The 24,143-nt window shown below is 43.4% G+C and overlaps 1 protein-coding gene across 50 annotated transcripts in view; it reads right to left on the bottom strand.

Annotated features, from left to right (window-relative positions):
• Positions 1-24,143, bottom strand: part of ncor2 (nuclear receptor corepressor 2) — a 180,850-nt gene that overhangs the window by 78,345 nt on the left and 78,362 nt on the right. For 31 of the 50 annotated variants that reach the window (XM_090237380.1, XM_090237370.1, XM_090237371.1 and 28 more), the window contains exons 5-8: positions 11,067-11,249; positions 8,689-8,805; positions 3,948-4,004; positions 2,241-2,293 (exon numbers count right to left, since the gene is read on the bottom strand). In XM_090237380.1, the coding sequence (XP_090093506.1) occupies positions 2,241-2,293; positions 3,948-4,004; positions 8,689-8,805; positions 11,067-11,249 (410 nt within the window). Of the gene's footprint in view, positions 1-2,240; positions 2,294-3,947; positions 4,005-8,688; positions 8,806-11,060; positions 11,250-24,143 lie in introns of all 50 variants that reach the window. The other 19 variants (XM_090237367.1, XM_090237350.1, XM_090237364.1 and 16 more) reach the window with 1 other exon arrangement.

Below are 24,143 nucleotides of genomic sequence, written 5' to 3' on the forward strand. Positions count from 1 at the left end.
AGAGACAGAGAGCGAGACAGAGAGCGAGACAGAGAGAGAGAGCGAGACAGAGAGCGAGACAGAGAGCGAGACAGCGAGACAGAGAGCGAGACAGAGAGCGAGACAGAGAGCGAGACAGAGAGCGAGACAGAGAGAGCGAGACAGAGAGAGAGAGCGAGACAGAGAGCGAGACAGAGAGAGAGAGCGAGACAGAGAGTGAGACAGAGAGCGAGACAGAGAGCGAGACAGAGAGAGAGCGTGAGAGAGAGAGCGTGAGAGAGAGAGCGAGAGAGAGCGAGAGAGAGCGAGAGAGAGAGAGAGAGAGAGAGAGCCCAGGAATGGAGAGACAGCCAGAGTTCTTCAGATAAAGGTCAGGGCAGTAATCACTCTGGCAGCAGCTCTCCCACCATTATCTCTTTCTTTGGTGTAAAATGATCTTAATCTGGCAGTTGTACGGTCACATCCCTCCTGATTAATGTAATTGTATTCTACATGAGTCACATCAGCTGGTGTCACAGGCAAGGACAGAGACGGCAGGAAGCAAATAAGGCACTACGTGGGTGTGTGCGAGTGTGCTTGTTACACAGAAGACATCACAGAACGCAGTCTAAAGTGGACACGATGACCTCCTCATCAAAACAAAGACACCCCCATCTACACATGTTCCTATATAAACCAACATCTAAACATTAACATGTAAACATACTGAGAACCATATAAACACTAATTCACTCTCCCACACACTGGGACACGTACACCATATCACTGTGGTGCATAGACAATACAGGCGGAGATAGACAAAAACACACACATAGTTGACAGGCTTCTATAGATAGATGTTAGAAGTACACAGAGGAAAAGCAAGCTTCTGTAACTGATGCACACACACATTTAAAAACATTACCGTGTGTATGTAAATTGTGAAGTCTTTTGTCTGTAATGTCTTTTTCATCATGTGTCGGACCCCAGTAAGACTAGCTGATGCCAATGGGGATCCTAATAATAAATCAAATCAAGGCCAGACCAGGGCTGACAGATGAAGTCCTATAGAGACAGACGTGGCATTGTGCTCCGGACACTAGATGGTGGAAGGAGAGATTGGCTGCTCTGGACCGTTTCAATAGGATTCGTTTGTCCAACACTAAGAGTGCACCGTATTCCTGAGAAATCACAGTACAATGTAAACAGCACCAAAAACATGAGGCATGTGGAAATTATAGTTATGCAAAAAGGGGTTTCATGTTGATATGTGCCACATTAAAGAAGCAAGCACGGTCCATGTTCCCGTTCTGTAATGTGTGTAAGATTACAGTGAAAAATAAACCATACATTTATTTTAACCTTTATTTAACTAGGCAAGTCAGTTAAGAACAAATTCTTATTTACAATGACGGCCTACCCCGGCCAAACCCGGACGATGCTGGGCCAATTGTGCGCCGCCCTATGGGACTCCAAATCACAGCCAGATGTGATACAGCCTGGATTCGAACCAGGGACTGTAGTGACGCCTCTTGTACTGAGATGCAGTGCCTTAGACCGCTGCACCACTAGGGTGCTACCTGTGGATATATTTCCGTGGATTTATATATTCTAGGTTCTGAAATACTGAACACTGGCTATTGGCCCCAACGTTGAGTCAGTGTGGGAGATGAGAGGGGTAGTGGGCAGAGGAAGCAGAGCGGTTAAGTAGGGTAGGGTGGGGGTGGTGTCTGGTATGAATCTGGTACTCGTCTTTCTCAATGGCAACGGGGGCTAAGGTTATCAAACCGGTTAGGGGCACCACAAAGAAGTCAATTGTGATGGATCAAAGGTATACAGCGCTATTTAATAACACACACCCTTTCTGATCAAACAGTGCTTGGATCAAACAGAGTAGAGAAAGAGGGGCAGTGAAGGGTGGATGTCAGTTCAAATGTAATGTGTGTAACATTTCCTTCACTTGCATTGCTATAGTTATGAACAAAAGTGCAGTATAAATTCACTTCCACAAAAAATGACCAAAATGCGATTGCTCTCTGACAACACAAGGTTTCAGTGCACTACCAGAGCTGTAAAAACTGCATGCGTGGCTGACACTGAAACATTGATGGTCTGTGGCCGGGACGGGATCCCGGGATGGGACTCTAGAGTAGATGAGAAGGAGCGCAGTAATGGCATTTAGGACCATAGCAATCCCACTGAGCCCACAGGGACAGATGATATACACTCAGATAAACACACACACACAAACATTAGCATAAACCCAGTCGGGCTAAACTTACATTTTGATGTTGTCATGGTACTGCTTGGTGTCAGATGGCTGGTTGTACAGAGGCTGAGAGGGGAGGGAGCGAGAGAGAAAGAGAGATGAAAGTGTCAGTGATGCTGCCAGAGGTGGGAATTCAGTTTCACAGCAGCATGGAACATGAAGGCTAGGAGGTTTATACACACACATCTACAGCTTCTACACTCCCTTCTCTGCACCCTGTCTGGTGTCATTGCAAGGCTACTATGCCAGATGCAGTAACAACATTCAGCCCTTACATTCTACCAACAACATGTTGACTCTCTGAGATTGAAGTCTGACAGAGAAATGATGGTGTGATATCATAATGGTTTATACAAATATCAGAGAAACAGTTGGCTCAGATTTTGTACCATTAATCAATAACTCAACCAACTGAACCATCAAATTATATTTGTTCATTCATTTAATCAATAACTCAACCAACTGAACCATCAAATTATATTTATTCATTCAGTTAATCAATAACTCAACCAACTGAACCATCAAATTATATTTATTCATTCAGTTAATCAATAACTCAACCAACTGAACCATCAAATTATATTTATTCATTCATTTAATCAATAACTCAACCAACTGAACCATCAAATTATATTTATTCATTCAGTTAATCAATAACTCAACCAACTGAACCATCAAATTATATTTATTCATTCATTTAATCAATAACTCAACCAACTGAACCATCAAATTATATTTATTCATTCATTTAATCAATAACTCAACCAACTGAACCATCAAATTATATTTATTCATTCATTTAATCAATAACTCAACCAACTGAACCATCAAATTATATTTATTCATTCATTTAATCAATAACTCAACCAACTGAACCATCAAATTATATTTATTCATTCATTTAATCAATAACTCAACCAACTGAACCATCAAATTATATTTATTCATTCAGTTAATCAATAACTCAACCAACTGAACCATCAAATTATATTTATTCATTCAGTTAATCAATAACTCAACCAACTGAACCATCAAATTATATTTATTCATTCAGTTAATCAATAACTCAACCAACTGAACCATCAAATTATATTTATTCATTCAGTTAATCAATAACTCAACCAACTGAACCATCAAATTATATTTATTCATTCAGTTAATCAATCGCACAAAATGCATCAATATATATGCGAGAGAGTGTGAAACAAAGGCTGTTGTGAGGCTCATTTGGGCATCGCCCTGAGTTCCATAGTACTATATAACTGCTACTGCTGTGCCAAGCTGACAAGTAGTAAGCAGAATGACGACATGACATCCTCATCCAGCCCTTCTCAAGACTGTTCTCAAGAGACTCATAAGTGGAAAAAGTCTTTGGGTAAAATGAGTTGGTTCCAAAACAAACAAAAACAGTTTTATTTCATGACACAAGTTAAAACATTGAGGAAAACAATGGATAACAAACAGCTTTCATGGGTCAAAGGAATCTGAAATTGTTGTTTCTGTGGTCCAGTTATTTTACCATCTCTCACTCTCATTCCCAAACAGAAAACTAAACCCACCATGCTCTCTGTCCAGGGCTTGCTACACATCTTTGAATTCAGACAAACTCCTCCTCATCCTCCTCCGTTACTTATCCCTCCTCCCCAAGGTCAAATAATGCAAAATGCTAAATGTTTTATTCGGGTGACCATTAAGAGGTGTGAAAAGAGCAGAGACTCACCAGTTCTACTCGGGGTCCCAGTCCTTCCAGAATCCTGTGCGCTTCCTCTGCCTTTTTCTGAGGAGACACAACACACACAAACAACACATTCAGCACATGTCAACAACAAAGCCCCACGTCTGCCATCACCAAGGCAACGCAGCAGCCTGCTCACTCAATCACTGACGTTTGGATGGGCACTCTGGATGCAGCAACTATTATTAGAGCTTTTAACACAAGGCAGAACCTCGCCTCAGCTCCCTCTCATTTCTCCTCTCCTGGATAAAAGATTACTCACCTCCCCGAGCACAGATTCCAGGAGAGAGAGAAGGGTAGAGCGAGAGCACGCAGAAGAGGGAGCGTGAGAAAGAGCAAGAGCGAGTGAGACTGTATGGCTGCAGTGCTTCTCCAATAAGGGACATCTGACAAAACAGAGAGAGAGATCTCACCTCCTAGTGTGCTTAGGTGGTGGTTTCAGACTGAGCGAGTGAGCAGGTAGCCTTGTGGTTAAGAGCCTTGGGCAAGTAACCAAAAGTTTGCTTGTTCGAATCACAGAGCCGACTAGGTGAAACATCTGTCGCTGTGCCTAGATAAGTGTCTGCTAAATGACTAAAATGTCAAATGTAGAGTGAGAGGAGAGAGGGAAGCTCATTGTACTGATATAAATCTGAAAGACTAAGGACATAAAGACTACGATCAATGACATTGGCAACACAGAGAAGGGGATACATGTGTACGCTAAATTCAGACGAGGCAATGACAACCCTGTTGATCAACATGGAGCTTTGACACACTACGGTTCCTCCTCCAATCCATCTCAGCCAGTCACACCTGAGATTAAATTGGCAGCCAGTGAATGTGAGTGAGGCTGGACCAACTCAGATGCCCCCTAGTGCTTAGACAGGAGTACTGCAACTGGAGCAGAAAACTAACTGAGCTGCTCTTCACTCACAGAAGCATTTCCAGTCCATAGAAAAGGGAAATATGGGCTACATCATAAGAAATGCGTAATTAACATGAGAGGGTTTAATATTGGCACAAGCAAAGAGGGAAGGTGCAGTGACTTGAGAGATCTCTCTGTACATTGTGTGTGTGTTTAACAGTGGGACTGGGATAGTGCAATTCCAGTGAGTCACGGTTGTCTCTCTTGTATTTGTGTCCAAGGCAGCCATTTTCTAATATGAGATGGTGAAGTTGAGTGGTGTCGCCTATGGCGTTGACAAAGGCCTGTGGCTGTATCCCTCTCGCTGAGAGACGAGGTGACACTAAGCCCACAGAGACAGATGACACCAGGCCTGACTGAGAGGAACGCTTCTGCTGAGACTGGAGTCATTACAGCCAGGTGGTGAAACACAAACACACACACACACACACACCACACACACACACACACACACACACACGTATCCAAGACAAACACCAACACCCATGCCTTGCCTTCTTCAGATATACCTAAGGATCACACCTAAGGTTGCACCGAATGTGGATCTCCCCGTTCGTCTACTGATCGTTCAGAGATCCTAAGTACTCTGGGCAGGCAAATGCTATTGGTGTGTCTGTCTGAGCCTTTATATGATATGCAAACAAACAAACAAACGAGGGACAGAGAGAGACCAGTGTGGTGGTGGTGCTCAGCAGCACTGTGTTAGTAGTGATGGGGGGACGCTACAGTACTATATTGGGACTATATTATAAATCGATACTTTGACTCCAAGTATCTATTTGTTTTGTTGGTAGGTAGCGTTAGCTAGCGCTAGTCTGCTGTGCATGCGTCAAAACTCTGGTATTTTTCATCCTATAGCTTGTTTTCCATCTTCTTTTTAAACAGCGAGTCAACATGATTTAAGCCCATTTATTTCCATGACTGATATAAACTCGTTTTCTCACACTCTCTCATGTCCTGGCAGCAGATGTTTGAAACATCAAATTGCAATAAAAAAGTGCAGTGTAAAATCACAATACAATATGAGAATCGCAAGACACATTGTATCGACACCGAAGAATGGTGATAATATTGTATCGTGAGGTCCCTGGCAATTCCTAGTGTGGTGGCGGTGGGGCTCAGCAGCACTCAGTGGAGTGGAAAGTGTTCCAGAGTTCAGCGACATTGGATGAGTCCAGGCTTTGAGATAATCACTCGTTCTGCATGGATTCAGTGGTGCCATCATTGCTCAGCTCTGAGCTGGTAAGTGTATGGGGTGAAAGGTATACAGTACTATTGTCAGTCAACAGGTCTCTTTTAGACCATTCAATTGTTTCTATTATATTATAGAAGATTACTTTACTTCAAGAGTTGACTTTCCTTAAGATTCTGACCCGGCCCGGCAAGGAAATGTACAGAGGTCCTGCCCCTTACACATACAGGGGACCATCTGTGGTCGGCATAACGAGTGGGAAAACACTCCTTATTGTAATCTACACAAACATGTTTATACAGTTTTGTGTCTCCGTATGCAAGGAACAGTGCTTACCACTAGGTGGACTAAGAGTATTGGAAATGAATGCATTATTAACTACAACTAGATAATACCCTACTCTACTCTGTTTTGATTGACCTAGATTTCTATGAAATCCTTGCATTCTAAAATTGGAAACGTAAAAATGTTGACCTAATTAAAAAAAAAATATATATATATATATATATATATATATATATATATATATATATATATATATATATATATTCGGATTGCTGCCAGACGAATGTTACTGTAGTAGAGGAACATGAGTAAGGTGTGTGTGTCTGAGGGTGTGAGTGACCTGCTCACACTAAAGGGCAGCAATGCTGACCTTTAGCAGACTACACACTCGGACGGAAGGACTTTTTCTGGTCTTGCCATATTAAGAGTGGGAGGCTAATGGGTCAATACCTTTTCATACAGCCTTTCCCACTCTCTATTGACTCCCACTCTCTATTGACTCCCACTCTCTATTGACTCCCACTCTCTATTGACTCCCACTCTCTATTGGGCTGTTGAAGATGATAACAAGCCAAGTAACAGCAATGACAGAGCTCACACATTAATCTCTTCACAATCATTGTCACGACAGAATGCGCCGAATACAAATTCACTTCCATTCAGCCCTCAATAGGGCCAATTAGCTAAATAAGATCTCAAACAGCATTAATCCAATGTCTGAGGGAAAGCAGAGTGACAGTCTACCATATTAGTTTTTCATCATCAAAGAGCTGTCAGACCGAAGTCCTCTGCACCTCATCCAGATGCTCCCAGTCTTTCTTCACAGCTTCAGTCTCATTCTCAACACTTACGATCAAGCAATTTCTGTGAACCCAATAACACTGTATGGAGTCCAAAAAAAGAACACTATTTCAGTCATATAGAAACATTCATTCAAAGGAAGTGTGTTTTTGGAATGGTTTTGCTCATTATCTTACATCACTACCACCCCAACAACTAGGATTTATGATGAACCAGGGGGTATAGCTAGCTCACATAATGCAGTCAATACATGTATTCTAACTTTGACCAACCTGTGAGGTGATTTAGGAATGAACACTGACTACAGCCATTACAGGCTGAGCACTGATTGAGACACACTCATATTTACACAGAGAGAGAGAGCAGTGTGTGAGTGTGTTAGGGCATTTGAAATTATTTCAGTATTCTAATAATGTCATTATATTTTTTAAGAAACTTCAATAGAGACTTGCTCGAGAGAGAGACTGTGTGCTGCACTCTGCTCGTTTCAGAAGAACGGTGAGGGAGGGGCGTGACAGGGCCAGGGGCCAGTGTGTGTGACAGTCTATGTGTGGCACAGAGAGAGAAAAAAAGAGAGTGAGAAAGAGAAAGAGTATTTAGACAAACTTGTTGCTACCGTAGGTTATCTATCACACCACCTGATAGTGCTCGTCTTGACTGCATCAAATCATTGTAAAGTAGCTTGCTAGCTACAGTAGCCAGCTAAGTTAGCCAGCTAGCTAGCTACAGTAGAAAGCTAAGTTAGCCAGCTAGCTAGCTACAGTAGAAAGCTAAGTTAGCCAGCTAGCTAGCTACAGTAGAAAGCTAAGTTAGCCAGCTAGCTAGCTACAGTAGAAAGCTAAGTTAGCCAGCTAGCTAGCTACAGTAGCAAGCTAAGTTAACCAGCTAGCTAGCTACAGTAGAAAGCTAAGTTAGCCAGCTAGCTAGCTACAGTAGAAAGCTAAGTCAGCCAGCTAGCTAGCTACAGTAGCAAGCTAAGTTAACCAGCTAGCTAGCTACAGTAGAAAGCTAAGTTAGCCAGCTAGCTACCTACAGTAGAAAGGCTAATTGAGGCTTTTTTTGCTCCGCTCCCCATCCAACGCCTACAACAACTCCATTCATATGAAACAACAGCCTACCTCTTGGTTGATTGTTTTAGCCTACTCCTTCTCATTTAGCCAACTTAATTCTGTAATTGTAATTCCATTTTGTATTGATTAGATCTCCCTCTTCACTTGCTACACATGGAGCCTCTGATTGCAGCAGCGATTTGATTGACCGACAATAACAACAAGCTACACGTGTGAAACCAGTGTAGGCTGCTGGTGAATCCTTTTTATTGGGCGCACTCATACAAACTGTCATAAAACTATTGTTATATAAAAATGTTGAATGTAATGGTTTATCCTTGTAGGCTATGTAACAATGTCACATAGATAATTGTATTCCATTTGAGACAAAGACTGTATACTCTCCAAGTGATTGAATACTGGGCATCCATTCGGATATTCAAATATTTTAATAACCGTGCCCATCCCTAGCGTGTGTGTGATGGTACTGACCCTGTTTTCGTCATAGATGATCTGCACCAGGCTGCGGTGCTTGGCCTCACTGGGCGGGGGGGAGATCATAGACCGTTCCGGCTCCTGGGGCTTCGCTGCCTCCTCCTCCAGCTGTTGCTGCAGGTCACAAACGCAAATATGCAAACACTCAGGATTACTGGTGAATACAGTGTGTAGACAAGATGTCCCTTTGACTAGGTTGGGAGAGAAGAATATACAAGAGAAAGATGACAGATAAAGGTTATCACAAGCTGTGAACAAAGGAGAAATCCCTGATCCTGCAGCACCCTTGTGCTTCTCTGTTTCTGTGGAGACAGGTTACTAGGGAAGTGTATGTGTGTGTGTGTGTGTGTGTGTGTAGCCCCCCCCCGCCGCTATTCATCATCTCCAGCAGTGATGAACCTAACTGTCCTACTAGCTGTAATAGCTATTAAGTCCCATGGGTCCAGTTAACCAAAGGGTTACCACAACATGGTGTAACAAAGCCAGCCAGGGCTGGCCGCATGCCAGGGAGGAGAGAGAGTAGGACTGAGGAGACAAAGTATCTCTTAGGTCAAGAGGATATGCCATTTTCCCTTTGTCGGCCAACACAACACCCATCCTGTACTGGAAAGCCTTGCTTTTCCAACTCCCTGGGCAATATCTTGGTGGCTTTTTATGAGGGATAAAAACAGGAGAACAGGCCACTGGACAGAGCCTATAGCCAAAGCAATGGCACAGCAGCATCTACTGAACTGATCCATTACATCCATGACGTGTATTTAGTGGGGACATTATGGCCTCCTCACAGCACAACCAGAATCTTAGATCTGCAATAACTGACATAATCGGGGTTTATTACAACTTCAAGTGAAATATCAAAAGTGGTATGATCCAATAAACAGGATAGGTAAGTAGGAGTAATAAGAACAGCAGTATAAACAGACTAGGGGCAGTGCTGGTCATCTGTGGCAGCAGGGCTGCAGATGTGAGTGGTACAGTCTGAGGTTTTAGTGAAGCTGCTTCTCTGGGGACTAGGGCTCCTTGTCAGTGTGCTGCTGCATGCTCTGCAGGGAGGTGATCTACAGTAGAGCCAGTCTTTCTCTACCCCCCCCAGAAAAAGGCCTGGGCCAGGGCCTCAGCAGGGGGAGAGAGAGAGCTGGCCCTGGGCCCTCAGGATCATCCTGGGCCCCAATCGGGATGGATAAGCAGCTGGGGAGGAAAACGCACACATTCCCAGAACCTCCCCCCTCCAAACCCACAGCAGAGTAAAATAAAATAAACCAACTGTCCTGAGCATGGCTGACAACACAGGCTGGCTGTAACCGGAGCCCCAGCCCCCACTCTCTGCCAGAACTCTTTAAATAAAGTTTTACCACACCACTTAATTGCTCCAGATGTTTTAATTCTTGGAGAGAGCTGAAGAGAGGAAAGCGTTATGGTGGGGGGAGGGGTGGTTCCGCTGTATCAAAAATCAATTTTAAAAATAATTTAAAAAGCATTCATAAAAAGCATAGTGTGTTGAGGGAAGGGATCGGGAGGGGGGCTTGATTTATTTTTCTAGGTAGCAGAGCACACTCTTTCAAACATTCACTAGGCTTCATCACTAACCCCCTCCCCATCCCTCCTCTACCACACCCCCCAACACCTCCCACAGCGGACCGTGCCATGGGTTACAGGTGGTTTAGATTTACGAAGCAGCATTTTGAGTGCCAGCCAAAGGAGAGACTTGAGGGGGGAGAGTTGCACCATAGAGCTCTTCTATAAAACATGACGTGGCAGGCGGCCAAGAGGAAGGCCGCGAGGAAGAAATATGAGTGATTTAACAGTCACAAAACTTCCAACATAATCCTCCTTTCCCCCGGGGGAAGCTGTTATTTATGGCTTTATATATTTTTAACCTACTTTTCTCCTAAAAGAAGAAGAGAGGAAGGAAAAGCAGAAGAGAATGCAGCTGCCTAGAAGCAGAGCACTGTGGCAGGCTGTGTGAGCCCTAACTACAGTAACTCAATACAATAATTACAGCAATACAGCCTGGTATGTCTGGTCTAAAGGCTCTACTGTGTGAAGATCCACTGAAGACAGGCAAAGAGAGGGATACTAGATTTAAATACAGATGGAAACATTTTCAGGAAGACTGCTGGAACTGCCAGAGAACAAGCTGACAGTAAAAAGAGTGCAGGCCACGCACTTTCACAGAAACATTCAGGCTCAATGAGAAGTAATGACACAGATAGACACATTTGAGTCATCCTTAGAAGATAAAGCATATAGATTGCATCAAGTTGAAAAACAGTCAACTAAGCACACAGTCTCGTAATGAAAAACAACGACAAGCACCAAACAAACTGTAGAGAACAGGACCTACAGTATAGCCCATGGTTGTACGGTACCTGTACCTGTTTCTTGCGTAGCTTGCAAATCTGCTGCTCCACCATGGTGATCTCCCGGTCAACACGGTCCATGTTCTGGATGAGCTCCTCCTTGGAGAAGCGGGCTGGCACCAGGTCCAGATCTGGGTCCATCTGGGCCGGGCTGACGGGGGAGATGGGCTCCAGCTTCCCCATGGAGCTGCCCCGGTCCTGGAGCGAGATAGAGGTGACAGAGGATCTTAACTCAAAACTTTATTGGTGTTCCACAATACCAACACTGTTTACATAGTACATTCTGCATATTGTCATGTTGCTCGGCAAACAGAAGACAGAGTAGGGCAGTTAAACCTGGGACCTCTAGAAAGGACACAGAGATGGCAGCAAAGAGATAAATCTGCTTGTATGTTTAGACTGCAGCCATCGATTAGAATGCAACTCTTAACTGTCCCAGCCTAATTCAGTTAGCGGTTTAGAGGCAACAATGACATGCTGCATCTCGGTCTCTCTCTCTCCTTTTGTGTGTCTGTCTGTATCTGTGTGCGGTCTGTGATATGGGTGGCTCTGAGCAACAAGTGATCTTAACACCCTGCCCGTGTCTCCTTTGGGAAGGCAGCAGCACACTACGGTAATGAAGTCCTCTGGGTAATGAAAGCCTGTGTCAGTGTCTCACAGTCACTCGACCACACTAATGAATATACAATCAGACTTCATAGAACAGACCAGGCTCTGTTTGAGTATTGTTTGTTTAATTTGAAGGATGAAACACAGTTAGAAGGACAATACAGGGTGGGGGTGGGGTTTATTAAGACATTCTACAACTGCATCATCTATGAAACTCCCTGGGCGATATGGACCAAATATCATACCACATTATGTTTCACATTTTTGACAGTATGGTGGTATTTTATAGTATTTTAAGTTTCTGAATATTAAGTTAATGTTTTATGAGTAGTGAATGACCCTAGAATGGCAACAAATTAATTCTAAGTGATTATATTTGGCCTTCTTCGTTCTGATGGTTTTATACTCACCCAAACTAGGACAAAAAACGACAGTGAAGTAGTCCAATTTGTAGAACTTTGCATTTATTTAGCACTGTATCGAAATACCTTCAAAGTATTGTAAAAATCTATACTGGAATGTGGATCCATACCGGTATACACGATATATCGCCTAGCCCTACTCTGGATAGCTTAATTTGCAATGCCTTCTTTACATAGAAGTGAAAGGATGGGCTATGTTGTGCCTTGGAACCAGAGAGCCCCACTCAGCAGTCTAGTGGTCTCAGTGGTATTGCTGACTATAGGAGGTCTTTGTGCCGGGTCAGTTTACAGGCTTTACTTCTCTGAGGAATAACAATGTCAGCAGGCGAAGTGCACCCTCTCCATTTTAACTACCTTAAACATATTGTACTCAATGTATTCTGTATACAGTAGGGACAGTCAAAGAGGACTATAGTCCATAATTGTTCCGTGTAGCTTAGCATTTTACAAGCATTGACTAGGTATTTGAAAAGACGGTTAAAATACTGTATATCCTAAACTTAGCCCAGGATGACAGAAGCAACCAGCATGGGAAGTGTGTAAGGGTGTACCAATGAATTTGCTGAAAATAACTACATCTTTTTCCAACACAACTCCTAAAAAAACACTATTCCCTCCTAGTAAACCCACTGTGCGTGTGTGTGTCTGTGTGTGTGTGTGAGCGAGACAGGGAAAGGAAATAGAAGTGTCTGTGTATGAGTGTATGGTTCATCATGTGTATGGTATGGCTGTGACGATACCAGTATTGTGATATTTATTCCATGGCAAAAATGAAAACACGAAACAGACTAATTTTGGTATATTAAAAACCGTCTATGTAAAATAGTATGTGCTATTGCTTGGAAAATAAATGTGTGACTGGATGACAACATAATGTTTGTTTCCAACATTAAGGCTGTTTTCCTAAAGAAATTAAATCTGCTTTGTGTTTTATTTCCTTGCCACAGTACTAACGAGTATTGCAGTACTGGTATCGTCCCGGCCCTAGTGCATGGTATGTGTGTGTAGAGACACACGGACAGTAAATGAGAGTGTGTGATTCAGCTTGGGTTTTGTTCTGTGTTATTTTTAAACTGCTGTAATGAGTGTTATATAACTGGCCTAATCTAGGGGAGGCAGGCAGGCAGGATGAGGCTGGGTCTTGCTGCTCTCTGACCTGCTGCAGCTGAAATGTCAGGAGGAGGGGAGTGGAATGGACTGGCTGGGATGAGATGACGAGCACCCAGACTGCTAGTCATACACGTCCATCACATCAGACACACACACAAGCCTACCAGTGCTTTGTCTGCTAAACATCTCCATTTCTAATCATATACTTGGAATGCTGCAACAACCCCTTGTCATAGGATATATTTTAAAGGGGATATATCTCTCTGAGAAATGATGATGTAAAAGCAGAGACTGGCCAAGATGAAAGAAGAGTCTGCGTGAGTTAGGAAAAGATTGTGTGATTTTGGAAGGAAAATCATTGATATAATGTCTAGAAAGGATAGGTAGGTAGAGATTAGATTATATGGCCCTCAGTATAAAGACCTTAAATACAATTGCCTGGTAGGCAACCACTTAAGCTCTGAAACCTCTTATACCAGAGTTAAGTCAATGACTTCTGAGTTTGTGTAAAACACTGAGGTGTTTGGTCGGGGGGGGGGGTTCATCTGGTGAGAGGGCCATCTATCAAAAAGAGGATTAGTTCTCCTAGGCTTTCAAGTAGTTCTCTAGGATCTACATCCTGTCTTCTGTACTTGTGAAGAGCAACACATTTCCACACACTGCTAGCAGATGGAGTGTGAAAATATACCGGGAAAAAAATAAAACGCAACATGAAGTGTTGGTCCAATGTTTTATAAGCCGAAATAAAAGATTGCAGAAATGTTCCATACGCACAAAAGTGTATTTCTCTCAAATGTGCATACATTTGTTTACATCCCTGTTAGTGACCATTTCTCCTTTGTCAAGATAATCCATCCACCTGACATGTGTGGCATATCAAGAAGCTGATAAAAACAGCATGATCATTACACAGGTGCACCTTGTGCTGGGGACAATAAAAGGCCACGATGAAATGTGCCGTTTTGTCACACAACGCCACAGATGTCTCAAGTTTTGAGGGAGTGTGCAATTGGCATGCTGACTGCAGAAATGTCCACCAGAGCTGTTGCCAGATAATGTAATGTTCATTTCTCTGCCATAAGCCACATCCAACATCGTTTTAGAGAATTTAGCAGTACGTCCAAACGTCCTTAAAACCGCAGACCACGTGTAACCCCACCAGCCCAGGACCTCCACATCAGGCTGCTTTACCTGCGGGATTGTTTGAGACCGGGAAATCAATAGATTAGAGCCTAAATGAATTAATTTCAATTGACTGATTTCCTTACAAGAACTCAGTAAAATCGTTGAAATTGTTGTGTGTTGCGCTTATATTTTGTTCAGTATAGGAGATCCCCATGTTAAAGCCTGTCCCCACTGCAGATCATATACCCAGTCTAATACCACACATGAAAAATCCCAATCATTAATTTAAACCAACTTTAGGCTAACTTTGGACTGTCTGTGATTGTGTGTATGTGTACACAAACATATGTAATGCATGCTGAGTGAGCACAAGCTTTGATAGAGCGTGCATGTTGTACAGTATGTGCAGCATGTGTCAGTGAACATACACTATACCAGTCAAATGTTTGGAAACACCTACTCATTCAAGGGTTTTTCATTCTTTTTACTATTTTCTACATCGTAGAATAATAGTGAAGACATCAAAACTAGGAAATAACACATGGAATCATGTAGTAACCAAAAAAGTGTTAAACTAATTAAAATATAATTTATATTTTATATTCTTCAAAGTAGCCACCCTTTGCACACTCTTGGCATTCTGTCGACCAGCTTCGCCGGGAATGCTTTTCCAACAGTCTTGAAGAAGTTCCCACATAAGCTGAGCACTTGTTGGCTGCTTTTCACTCTGCGGTCCAACTCATCCCAAACCATCTCAATTGGGTTGAGGTCAGGTGATTGTAAAGGCCAGGTCATCTGATGCAGCACTCCATCACTCTCCTTCTTGGTCAAATAGCCCTTACACAGCCTGGAGGTGTGTTGGGTCATTGTCCTGTTGAAAAACAAATGATAGTCCCACTAAGTGCAAACAAGACGGGATGGCGTATCGCTACAGAATGCTCTGGTAGCCATAATGGTTAAGTCTGCCTTCAATTCTAAATAAATCAGTGTCACCAGCAAAGCACCCCCACACTATCACACCTCCTCCTCCATGCTTCACGATGGGAAACACACGTGGAGATCATCCGTTCATCTACTCTGCGTCTCACAAAGACACGGCGGTTGGAACCAAAAATCAGACCAAAGGACAGATTTCCACCGATTTAATGTCCATTGCACGTGTTTCTTGGCCCAAGTTAGTCTCTTCTTATTGGTGTGCTTTAGTAGTGGTTTCTTTGCAGCAATTAGACCATGAAGGCCTGATTCACACAGTCTCCTCTGAACAGTTGATGTTGAGATGTGTCTGTTACTTTTGAAGCATTTATTTGGGCTGCAATTTCTGAGGCTGGTAACTCTAATGAACTTATCCTCTGATGAACTTATAACTCTAATGACCTTCATGTCTTAAAGTAATGATGGACTGTCAATTTCTCTTTGCCTATTTTAACTGTTCTTGCCATAATATGAACTTGGTCTTTTACCAAATAGGGCTATATTCTGTATACCACCCCTACCTTGTTACAACACAACTGATTGGCTCAAACACATTAATTGAAATACATTCCAGGTGACTACCTCTTGATCTGGTTGAGAGAATGCCAAAAGTGTATGACATTGTCATCAAGGCAAAGGGTGGCTACTTTGAAGAATCTCAAATATAACATATTTTGATTTGTTTAACACTTTTTCGGTTACTACTTGATTCCATATGTGTGATTTAATAGTTTTGATGTCTTCACTATTATTCTACAATGGTGAAAATAGTAAAAAAATAAAGAAAAACCCTGGAATGAATAGGTGTCCAAAGTTTGACTGGTACTGCATGTGCGGCTCCATAAGATAATTGAAAGGAGCAGGGATAAACATCCTGTTGGTTTCATGTTAGCAGGTGTTCTTGATATCACATGATTCAGTCAATTCACTCACACAGACACACGGAGAGATCAAGAACAGAACACTACAGCAGGTGCACAACTAATCTTAGCCTAGGTGACATTTTAAAGTTAGATATGTTTTTGTGTCAACGGTAACGTAGAACCCAAAGAAACAAGCACCCTGACTATCTCTGACCATGAAAACAGCCTGTTCCAAAAGATAATCAGTATAGATAGAGAGCTGCCAGTATCATAACTGACAATACAGAACAATCCACCTAATGACAGTCCAGCAGACAGGAGAATGTGGGGGAAAATAAATGAAGGGGGCCGCGCACACACACACACTCACTCAAACAAACAAGTATGTCATCCAAGCAGTCTGGCATGGACTTGTTCACTTCCAGATCACCTCAGTCTTCCAGGAAAGGTATTTGAGTTTCCACTAGGGCTGTGGTGGTCATGAACATTTTGTCAGACGGTTATTGTCATGCCAATGACTGTACGAGCAACACTCACTACCGAGTTCCAAACAGTCTCTGGAAGCAACTTCAGCACAATAACTGTTCATCGGGAGCTTTATGAAATCAGTTTCCATGGCCGAGCATCCGCACACAAGCCTAAGACCACCATGCCAAGCGTCAGTTGGAGTGGTGTAACACGCTTCACCATCTGGAAGTCTGACGGATGAATCTTGGTTTGGCGGATGCCAGAAGAACGCTACCTGACCGAATGCATAGTGCCAACTGTAAAATTTGGTGGAGGAGGAATAATGGTCTGGGGCTGTTTTTCACAGTTCGGGCTAGGACCCTTAGTTCTAGTGAAGGGACATTTTAATCCTACAGCATACAATGACATTCTAGACTATTCTGTGATTCCTACTTTCTGGCAACAGTTTGGGGAAGCCCCTTTCCTGTTCCACTATGACAATGCACCTGTGAACAAAGCAAGGTCCAAACAGAAATGGTTTGTTGAGATTGGTGTGGAAGAACTTGACTTGCCTGCGCAGAGTCCTGACCTCAACCCCATCGAACACCTTCGGGATGAATTGGAACGCTGACTGCGAGCCAGTGCTAATCGCCCAACATCAATGCCCGACCTCACTAATGCTCTTGTGGTGAATGGAAGCAAGTCCCCGCAGCAATGTTACAACATCTAGTGGAAAACCTTCCCAGAGGAGTGGAGGCTGTTATAGCAGTAAAAGGGGAACCAACTCCATACTAATGCCCATGATTTTGGAATGAGATGGTCGACGAGCAGGTGTCCACATATTTTGGTGTATATAGGCCTATGCGAATGCATAAGCTCATATGCTTATGGGTGTTTTGAATGAATCACCTTCGAAAGTGTTGACCATTTCGTTTGGCTTTGAAACAACATCCACAATGATCATATTTTCGACCCAGTTTCAACCTGTTGTTGAACATCTTTATTCAAATTGATCAATCACAGTGAGGTGAGTTTTAAAAGCACCGTACTGTTTTGCATTTGTTGTGATTTTGGATTTCATTTGCATGCAGAATGGTTAGAGAGACAATAGAGCCCTGAGTGCCGGGCCATTAGCAACCAGACAGTAGTTAGAGATTGGGTACTGAACACATGTCCAGGGTGCATAAGAGGAGATTACGTCACTCAATGGTCAAGTGGAATTTGACTGCGGTCATGACTCATGACTGCCAGTGTGGTGGTATTACGATCACCCCAACAGCCCTGGTTTCCACAACAGCATAAATATCACTGTCAGACTGACAAGTCAGGCCACATGTTAGAGCAGTGTTGGCAGTGTGTGCCACGCATGGACATTTGGTTAAGTCATATCTCAAGAGATGTGAAGAATGACCTTCCAGACCTCAGTAGCCTCCCCCTCCAAACTCCAACCGCACACACACCTCATTCCTATTCTGTCCTCCCAGGGCCGATCAATAAGCAGAGGCTTAGACAAAAGATGGCCTTCACTCCATATCACACCGAGGAGAGAAAACCAGGCTGTCATTGTGTTTGGTGGAGGTCTGTCATGCTGCCGTGGAACTAAGCCTGTGGATCAGCCTCTAGTCTACTCCATTACATATCAACACACAGCAGAGGGTATCTATGGTTGAGCACTGCTTACTATACAAAGTGTTGAGCAAGTCTTTGATACCACAGTAGCAAGATAAGTGTACACTGAGTGTACAAAACATTGTATCTTTTCATGAAAAAGTGACGAGGTGAATCCAGGCAAAAGCTACGATCCCTTATTGAAGTCATTTGTTAAATCCACTTCAGTCAGTGCAGATGAAGGGGGGAGACAGGTTAAGGACGGATTTTTAAGCTTTGAGAAATTATGTATGTGTGCCATTCAGAAGGTGAATGGGCAAGACAAAATATTTAGGTGCCTTTGAACGTGGTATGGTAGTAGGTGCCAGGCGCACCGGTTTGAGTGTCAAGAACGACAACGCTGCTGAGGTTTTTTTACTCACAACATTTTCCTGTGTGTATCAAGAATGATCCACCACCCAAAGGACATCCAGCCAACCTGACAACTGTGGGAAGCAAGGGAGTGGGCCAGCATCCCTGTGGAACGTTTCCGACACCTTGTACTGTAGTCCATGCGCAGACGAATTGAGGCTGTTCCCGAGGGCAAAGTGGGGTGCAACTCAATATTAGGAAGGTGTTCCTAAAGCTAGACGGTGTTAGTGTTCAGAGTGCTTTAGAAGGGCCTAGTGGCTGAGTATGCAGTACATTGGTCCTCGTGAGATAACGTTACACACAGGCCTATTCAGAGGTAGTTATTTCCCTGCTAGACAGGCTGCTTGTATTATATAGTCTAGTCTGTCTCTTCCTTATCCACTTCCCTTTATCTGTGCTGCTCTCTGTATTTGCCATTTTCCTATTTTCATTCCCCATTCCTCTTCTATGTCTCTCCTGTTTAACTAATTATTTCCATACAGTGATTGCATTTGACAGAACTTACAGTCAGGTCCAGAATTATTGGCACCCTTGATAATGATGCACAAAAAAGATTGGATAAAATAAATGCAAATACTGAGCTATATGGTCGGTGAAAAAATACAATTGCTCAGATAATGTATTTTGTTTAACAAGTAATATAAGAATATATATAAAAAGAAGGGGTCAAAATTATTGGCGGCCTTTTTTCAATACCTTTTCAAATCCAATCTTATTAGTCAAACACATATTTAGCAGATGTTATTTCAGGTGTAGCTAAATGCTTGTGTTCCTAGCTCAAACAGAGCAGTAGTAGCTAACATATCACAAATCTAAAGTAAAAGAATGGAATAAAAAAATACAAATATCAGGACGAGCAATGTCGGAGTGACATTGATTAAAATACAGTAGAATAGAATATAGTATAAACATATGAAATGAGTAAAGCAGTACAGTATGTACACATTATTAAAGTGACCAGTGATTCCATGTCTATGTATACAGGGCAGCAGCCTCTAAGGTGCAGGGTTGAGTAACCTGGAGGTAGCCGGCTAGTGATGGTTATTTAACAGTCTGATGGCCTTGAGATAGAAGCCATTTTCAGTATCGCTGTCCCAACTTTGATGCACCTGTACTGACTGACTTCTGGACGGTAGCGGGGTAAACAGACCGTGGCTTGCGTGGCACCCTGTGACATTGGGTGCCGTAGGTGTCCTGGAGGGCAGGCAGTGTGGCCCCGTTGATGCGTTGGGCAGAACGCACCACCCTCTGGAGAGCCCTGGGGTTGCGGGCGATGCAGTTGCCATATCAGGCAGTAATTCATCCCGACAGAATGCTCCCAATTGTGCATCTGTATAAGTTTGTGAGGGTCTTAGGGGCCAAGCCAAATTTCTTCAGCCTCCTGAGGGTGAAGAGGCGCTGTTGCACCTTCTTCATCACACTGTCTGTGTGGGTGGACCAATTCAGATTGTCAGGGATGTGTACGTAGAGGAGCTGGAAACGTTTTACCTTCTCCACTGCGGTCCCATCGATGTGAATAGGGGCATGCTCTCTCTGCTGTCTTCTGAAGTCCACGATCAGCTCCTTTTGTTTTGTTGACGTTGAGGGAGAGGCTATTTTCCTGGCACCGCTCCGCCAGGGCCCTCACCTCCTCCCTGTAGGCTGTTTCGTCAGTGTTGGTAATCAGGCCTACTACTCTGCAAACTTAATGATTGGATTGGAGGTCTGCGTTGCCACGCAGTCATGGGTGAACAGGGAGTACAGAAGGGGGCTGAGCACACACCCTTGTGGGGCCCATGTGTTGAGGATCAGCGAAGTGGAGGTGTTGTTTCCTACCTTCACCACCTGGGGGCGGCCCATCAGGAAATCCAGGACCCAGTTGCACAGGGCGGGGTTCAGACCCAGGTGAAAGAACAGCATTCTTACATAGGTATTCCTCTTGTCCAGATGGGATAGGGTAGTGTGCAGTGTGATGGCGATTGCACTCTCTGTGGATATATTGGGACAGTATGCAAATTGAAGTGGGTCTAGGGTGTCAGGTAAGGTAGATGTGATATGCTCCTTGACTAGCCTCTCAAAGCACTTCATGATGACAGAAGTGAGTGCTAAAGGGCAATAGTCATGGAGTTCAGTTACCTTTGCTTTCATGGGTACAGGAACAATGGTGGACATCTTGAAGCAAGTGGGCACAGCAGACTGGGATAGGAAGAGATTGAACATGTCCGTAAACACTCCAGCTAGCTGGTCTGCACATGCTCTGAGGACGTGGCTAGGAATGCTGTCTAGCCCGGCAACCTTGGGAGGGTTAACACGCTTAAATGTCTTACTCACGTCGGCTTCTGAGAATGAGAGCCCACAGTCCTTGGGAGCAGGCTGCATCGGTGGCACTGTGTTATCCTCAAAGCGGGCAAAGAAGGTGTTTAGTTTGTCCGGAAGCAAGACGTCAGCGTCCACGACGTGGATGGTTTTTTCTTTGTAATCCGTGATTGCCTATAGACCCTGCCACGTCACATGTCTGAGCGGTTGAATTGTGACTCCACTTTGTCTCTGTAATGACGTTTTGCCTGTTTGATTGCCTTATGGAGGGAATAACTACACTGTTTGCATTCAACCATATTCCCAGTCACCTTGCCATGGTTAAATGCGGTGGTTCACGCTTTCAGTTTTGCGCAAATGCTGCCGTCTATACAAGGTTTATGGTTGAGGTAGGTTTTAATAGTCACAGTGGGAACAACTTCGCCCATACACTTCCTGATGAACTCAGTCACCGTGTCTGTGTATATGTCGATGTTATTCTCAGAGGCTAACCGGAACATATCCCAGTCCGCGTGATCAAAAAAAATCTTGAAGAATGGATTCCGACTGGTCAGACCAGCTTGGAATAGACATTAGCACAGGTGCTTCCTGTTTGAGTTTCTGCCTATAGGAACGGAGGAGCAAAATCGAGACGTGATCTGATTTGCCGAAGGGAGGACAGGGGAGGACCTTGCAGGCATTTCAGAAAGGAGAGTAGCAGTGATCAAGTGTTTTAGTAGCGTGAGTACTACAGTCAATGTGTTGATAGAACTTTGGGTAGTGTTTTCCTCAAATTTGCGTTGTTAAAATCCCCAGCTACAATAAATCCAAGTGCTATAATCCCTCAGGTTTGGCAACAAGCACATTTCAGCAGGAGCTTGTCAATCAGCATCTCACAGCCCTCGATGAGACAGTGTTTTGGAGGCAATCATCAGCCAAACGAACTGTAACATACAGTGCCTTGCGAAAGTATTCAGCCCCTTTGAACTTTGCGACCTTTTGCCACATTTCAGGCTTCAAACATAAAGATATAAAACTGTATTTTTTTGTGAAGAATCAACAACAAGTGGGACACAATCATGAAGTGGAACGACATTTATTGGATATTTCAAACTTTTTTAACAAATCAAAAACTGAAAAATTGGGCATGCAAAATTATTCAGCCCCTTTACTCTCAGTGCAGCAAACTCTCTCCAGAAGTTCAGTGAGGATCTCTGAATGATCCAATGTTGACCTAAATGACTAATGATGATAAATACAATCCACCTGTGTGTAATCAAGTCTCTGTATAAATGCACCTGCACTGTGATAGTCTCAGAGGTCCGTTAAAAGCGCAGAGAGCATCATGAAGAACAAGGAACACACCAGGCAGGTCCGAGATACTGTTGTGAATAAGTTTAAAGCCGGATTTGGATACAAAAATATTTCCCAAGCTTTAAACATCCCAAGGAGCACTGTGCAAGCGATAATATTGAAATGGAAGGAGTATCAGACCACTGCAAATCTACCAAGACCTGGCCGTCCCTCTAAACTTTCAGCTCATACAAGGAGAAGACTGATCAGAGATGCAGCCAAGAGGCCCATGATCACTCTGGATGAACTGCAGAGATCTACAGCTGAGGTGGGAGACTCTGTCCATAGGACAACAATCAGTCGTATATTGCACAAATCTGGCCTTTATGGAAGAGTGGCAAGAAGAAAGCCATTTCTTAAAGATATCCATAAAAAGTGTTGTTTAAAGTTTGCCACAAGCCACCTGGGAGACACACCAAACATGTGGAAGAAGGTGCTCTGGTCAGATGAAACCAAAATTGAACTTTTTGGCAACAATGCAAAACGTTATGTTTGGCGTAAAAGCAACACAGCTGAACACACCATCCCCACTGTCAAACATGGTGGTGGCAGCATCATGGTTTGGGCCTGCTTTTCTTCAGCAGGGACAGGGAAGATGGTTAAAATTGATGGGAAGATGGATGGAGCCAAATACAGGACCATTCTGGAAGAAAACCTGATGGAGTCTGCAAAAGACCTGAGACTGGGACGGAGATTTGTCTTCCAACAAGACAATGATCCAAAACATAAAGCAAAATCTACAATGGAATGGTTCAAAAATAAACATATCCAGGTGTTAGAATGGCCAAGTCAAAGTCCAGACCTGAATCCAATCGAGAATCTGTGGAAAGAACTGAAAACTGCTGTTCACAAATGCTCTCCATCCAACCTCACTGAGCTCGAGCTGTTTTGCAAGAAGGAATGGGAAAATGTCAGTCTCTCGATGTGCAAAACTGATAGAGACATACCCCAAGCGACTTACAGCTGTAATCGCAGAAAAAGGTGGCGCTACAAAGTATTAACTTAAGGGGGCTGAATAATTTTGCACGCCCAATTTTTCAGTTTTTGATTTGTTGAAAAGGTTTGAAATATCCAATAAATGTCGTTCCACTTCATGATAGTGTCCCACTTGTTGTTGATTCTTCACCAAAAAAAAATACAGTTTTATATCTTTATGTTTGAAGCCTGAAATGTGGCAAAAGGTCGCAAAGATCAAGGGGGCCGAATACTTTCGCAAGGCACTGTACCATTTCCATACACCATCGCACAACATGTTTAAGTCAAGAGGGGATTCTTTGCCATCAATGGATTCCCAAATACGAACGGAGCAATAAACGGCACCCACAAAGCCCCATCCCAAAACGAGTTCAACTATGTGAACAAAAAAGGATTCCACTCTGAATGTGACAGTTTATGTGATGCCCAAAAGACGCTGTTGAATGTGGTGGCAGAGTGGCCAGGTGGAACGCACAACACGTTCATTCTGCAGAAAAGCAATGTTGACCTACATGCCTACAGGAGGGAGCTGTTGAGGACGGATGGCTTACTAGTGAATGTTGTTTACTCATTTGAAGTACATTTGCATTGCTAAAGCAACATCAATTGTCCTAATAGTCTTTTCTTTGTAGCTGTGTTTTTATTTTTACTGGTCAAAGCACAACTGAGTGAACCTAATAAAACCTTCTGGTTGTATTCAATCTGACAATAGCACCTCTATTTCAGCCTGGGAAAAGTATATATGGCGTCGAATTAAGGATACATAAGCAGAAAAGAACCACAAAAAATACAGTGGTGGATCTCTGATGTCATGTGGCTGTTTTGCTTCCACTGGTCCTGGGGCTCTTGTTGAGGACAATAGCATTCAGGTCAATCCCCCTCCTCATCCCTCTCCCAGTCCAAGGATCACATTGTGATGGCGG

The sequence above is a fragment of the Oncorhynchus mykiss genome, chromosome 6 (genome assembly GCF_057628025.1).
Source record: "Oncorhynchus mykiss isolate SJ-2025 chromosome 6, ASM5762802v1, whole genome shotgun sequence".
Classification (NCBI taxonomy): Eukaryota; Metazoa; Chordata; class Actinopteri; order Salmoniformes; family Salmonidae; genus Oncorhynchus; species Oncorhynchus mykiss.